At 46.9% G+C, this 3,124-nt stretch overlaps 1 protein-coding gene across 2 annotated transcripts in view; it reads right to left on the minus strand.

Moving 5' to 3' along the window:
- Nucleotides 1–397: 397 nt before the first annotated feature.
- Nucleotides 398–3,124, minus strand: part of LOC118211750 (SH3 and cysteine-rich domain-containing protein 3-like) — a 21,797-nt gene continuing 19,070 nt past the window's right edge. For both annotated transcript variants that reach the window (XM_035389173.1, XM_035389174.1), the window contains 4 exons: nucleotides 2,546–2,649; nucleotides 2,200–2,251; nucleotides 1,656–1,793; nucleotides 398–592 (listed from right to left, as the gene is read on the minus strand). In XM_035389173.1, coding sequence (XP_035245064.1) covers nucleotides 494–592; nucleotides 1,656–1,793; nucleotides 2,200–2,251; nucleotides 2,546–2,649 — 393 coding nt within the window. In that variant the 3' untranslated portion in view covers nucleotides 398–493. The remainder of the gene's footprint in view (nucleotides 593–1,655; nucleotides 1,794–2,199; nucleotides 2,252–2,545; nucleotides 2,650–3,124) is intronic.

Consider the following 3,124-nt stretch of genomic DNA (forward strand, 5'->3'; position numbering starts at 1 on the left):
GGGAGTCAGAGGTACCGGTCCAGGGTTTGGTTCCAGTCCGGCGGGAGTCAGAGGTTCAGGTTCAGCTTTTGGTTCCAGTCCAGGGGGGTCCGATGTTCAGGTTCAGCTTTTGGTTCCAGTCCAGGGGGGTCAGAGGTTCAGGTTCAGCTTTTGGTTCCAGTCCAGGGGGGTCCGATGTTCAGGTTCAGCTTTTGGTTCCAGTCCAGGGGGGTCAGAGGTTCAGGTTCAGCTTTTGGTTCCAGTCCAGGGGGGTCCGATGTTCAGGTTCAGGTTTTGGTTCCAGTCCAGGGGGTCAGAGGTTCAGGTTCAGGTTTTGGTTCCAGTCCAGGGGGTCAGAGGTTCAGGTTCAGGTTTTGGCTCCAGTCCAGGGGGGTCAGAGGTTCAGGTTCAGGTTTTTGTTCCAGTCCAGGGGTCAGAGGTTCAGGTTCAGGTTTTGGTTCCAGTCCAGGGGGTCAGAGGTTCAGGTTCAGGTTTTGGTTCCAGTCCAGGGGGGTCAGATCTCTTGCAGCAGGTTGGCGGGAAAGAAACCCAGCTTCCGCCCGGTGCTGACTTTCAGATACCCATTCACCTCCTCCCCCTTTTTCACAACGATCTGGAGAGAGAGAGCAGGAGGTGTGAGTGTGTGTATGTATGAGTGTGTGTGTGTGTGTGTATGTGTGTGCGCATGTGTGTGTGTGTGTGCACATGTGAGTGTGTGTGCGTGTGTGTGAGTGTGTATGCGTGTGTGTGCGCGTATGCGTGTGTGCATGTGCGTGTGTGTGTGTGTGTATGAGTGTGTGTGCACATGTGAGTGTGTGTGTGTGTGTGTATGAGTGTGTGTGCGCATGTGAGTGTGTGTGTGTGTGTGTGTATGAGTGTGTGCACGCGTGAGTGTGTGTGTGTGTATGTGGGTACGCATGTGAGTGTGTGTGTGTGTGTGTGTGTGCACATGTGAGTGTGTGCGTGTGTGTGTGTGTATGAGTGTGTGTGCACATGTGAGTGTGTGTGTGTGTATATGAGTATGTGTGCACGTGTGAGTGTGTGTGTGTGTGTGCGTGTGCGGTGGGGAGGATTAATTTGAATGATAAAATCTTAAATAAATTTGCGACCATAATGCAACGAAATCAGCATACACAAATAGGGAGTAATTTATTAAACCATGCATCCCATTTAATATAAATATAACATGTTCAAACTAATACTTATAATTTACCTCTGTCTTGATTATACAGGTTTTGTTTTTATCATATCGTCACATTCTTCTAAAGTGTATTGAAAGCATTTTATTATTATTATTATTATTATTATTATTATTATTATTATTATTATTATTATTATTGTGGAACATGCTTTTCTGGAAAATTTCAGGAGTCTGCATGGAGTATTATTAGCATTTATAGAGTAAAAGTGCCTGAAATAAGTGATTGACCCAAGTCGAGATACTCTGCCAGGGGCGCAGATGGTGTGGGGCGGGGGGGTGGGGGGGGATACTTCCCCCTAGTTTCATAGGGACCCCTATCCGTCCCCCCGGATCAGGGTAGTTGTACAAACTTAAAAGTTGAGACCTTTCTTTTGCTCCCATTTTGGTCCCCCCCCCCGCTTCAAAAATCTCTCCTGCGCCCCTGTACTCTGCTCATCCACACGGAAATGCTGGCCTCAGAGCAGGGTGTGCTCACCTGGTCTTTCTTGAGCGTGATCTGCCCCATCTCCCGGTTTCCCACGAAGGAGCGCGTGACCTTGTACACCCTCTCGCCCGCGCGCACGCGGATGATGTAGTTGGCGGGCAGGAAGCCGGTCTTCTCCCCGATTTTGCCCTGAAACGAAGGCCAGGCGCGCTTTAGGCTAGAACGACGAAGGCGCCGCTTGAATGAAACACTCATATGCGCAGCTCTCCCCTGTGCTGCAAGGGGAAAGATGCTGAGAGAGATTCATGACTCAGCGTTTAAAACATATTTAAAATTCTTGTCAGTTGGAGGAAAATAATTAGTCACTGCACAACAGAGACGTGCAAAATTAATGTGATGTGGTGTTAGGGATTGGGGCACTGTGTGTGTGCATGTGTGTGTGTGTGTGTGTGTGTGAGAGAGAGAGAGTATGTATGTGTGTGTGTGAGAGAGAGAGAGAGAGAGAGAGAGAGAGTGTGTATGTGTGTGTGTGTGTGTGTGTGTGAGAGAGAGAGAGAGAAAGTGTGTGTGTGTTTCTGTTGCTGAGAAAACTCACCCTCCACCACTCCTCATTAGAGTCATCAATCACTGTGATCCTGTCTCCAGGACTGAAAACACACACACACACACACAAACAAACAAGAAACTCATTTTACACTGAACAAATATTATAAAGGGAAAAACAAACAATTCAAAGACAGATAGCTTTTGTCCACAGAGATGTAAGGCTAAAATAACACACAGACAGCCAGGCTGACTGACTGACTGGCAGGCAGACCGACTGCAGCTGAGCAGAAAAGACTTAGTGCTGATGGAGATATGCACTAAGAACCTGAAAGGATAACACTGGCACGTTTCAGAAAAGATGATGTAAAAACACACATGGGGAGGCAAGGACTCACTGGAGCTCCAGGTCGTCTTTCTCTACGGCCTTGAAGCGGTACAGAGCCAGATAGTAATGGGACTGAGAAAACACGCCAAGCTTCCCAGGCTGAGGCTTCTTACTCTGAAAAACAGAAACCCAAAATCATTACTGTCAGACCCAAACAGAGCTCTCTGAGGTTTCTTACTCTGATAAAACCCCAAAATCATTTCTGTCAGACCCAAACAGAGCTCTCTCAGGCTTCTTACTCTCATAAAACCCAAAATCATTACTGTCAGACACAAACAGAGATCTCTGAGGTTTCTTACTCTGAAAAAACCCAAAATCATTACTGTCAGACCCAAACAGAGCTCTCTGAGGCTTCTTACTCTGATAAAACCCCAAATCATTACTGTCAGACCCAAACAGAGCTCTCTGAGGCTTCTTACTCTGATAAAACCCCAAATCATTACTGTCAGACCCAAACAGAGCTCTCTGAGGCTTCTTACTCTGAAAAAACCCCAAATTATTACAGTCAGATACACACAGAGAACACTGAGGTTTCTTAATCTGAAAAAACCCAAATCACTATAGTCTACATTACTGATTTCTGTGCTCA

This window comes from Anguilla anguilla, chromosome 13 (genome assembly GCF_013347855.1).
Source record: "Anguilla anguilla isolate fAngAng1 chromosome 13, fAngAng1.pri, whole genome shotgun sequence".
In the NCBI taxonomy this organism is placed as follows: domain Eukaryota; kingdom Metazoa; phylum Chordata; class Actinopteri; order Anguilliformes; family Anguillidae; genus Anguilla; species Anguilla anguilla.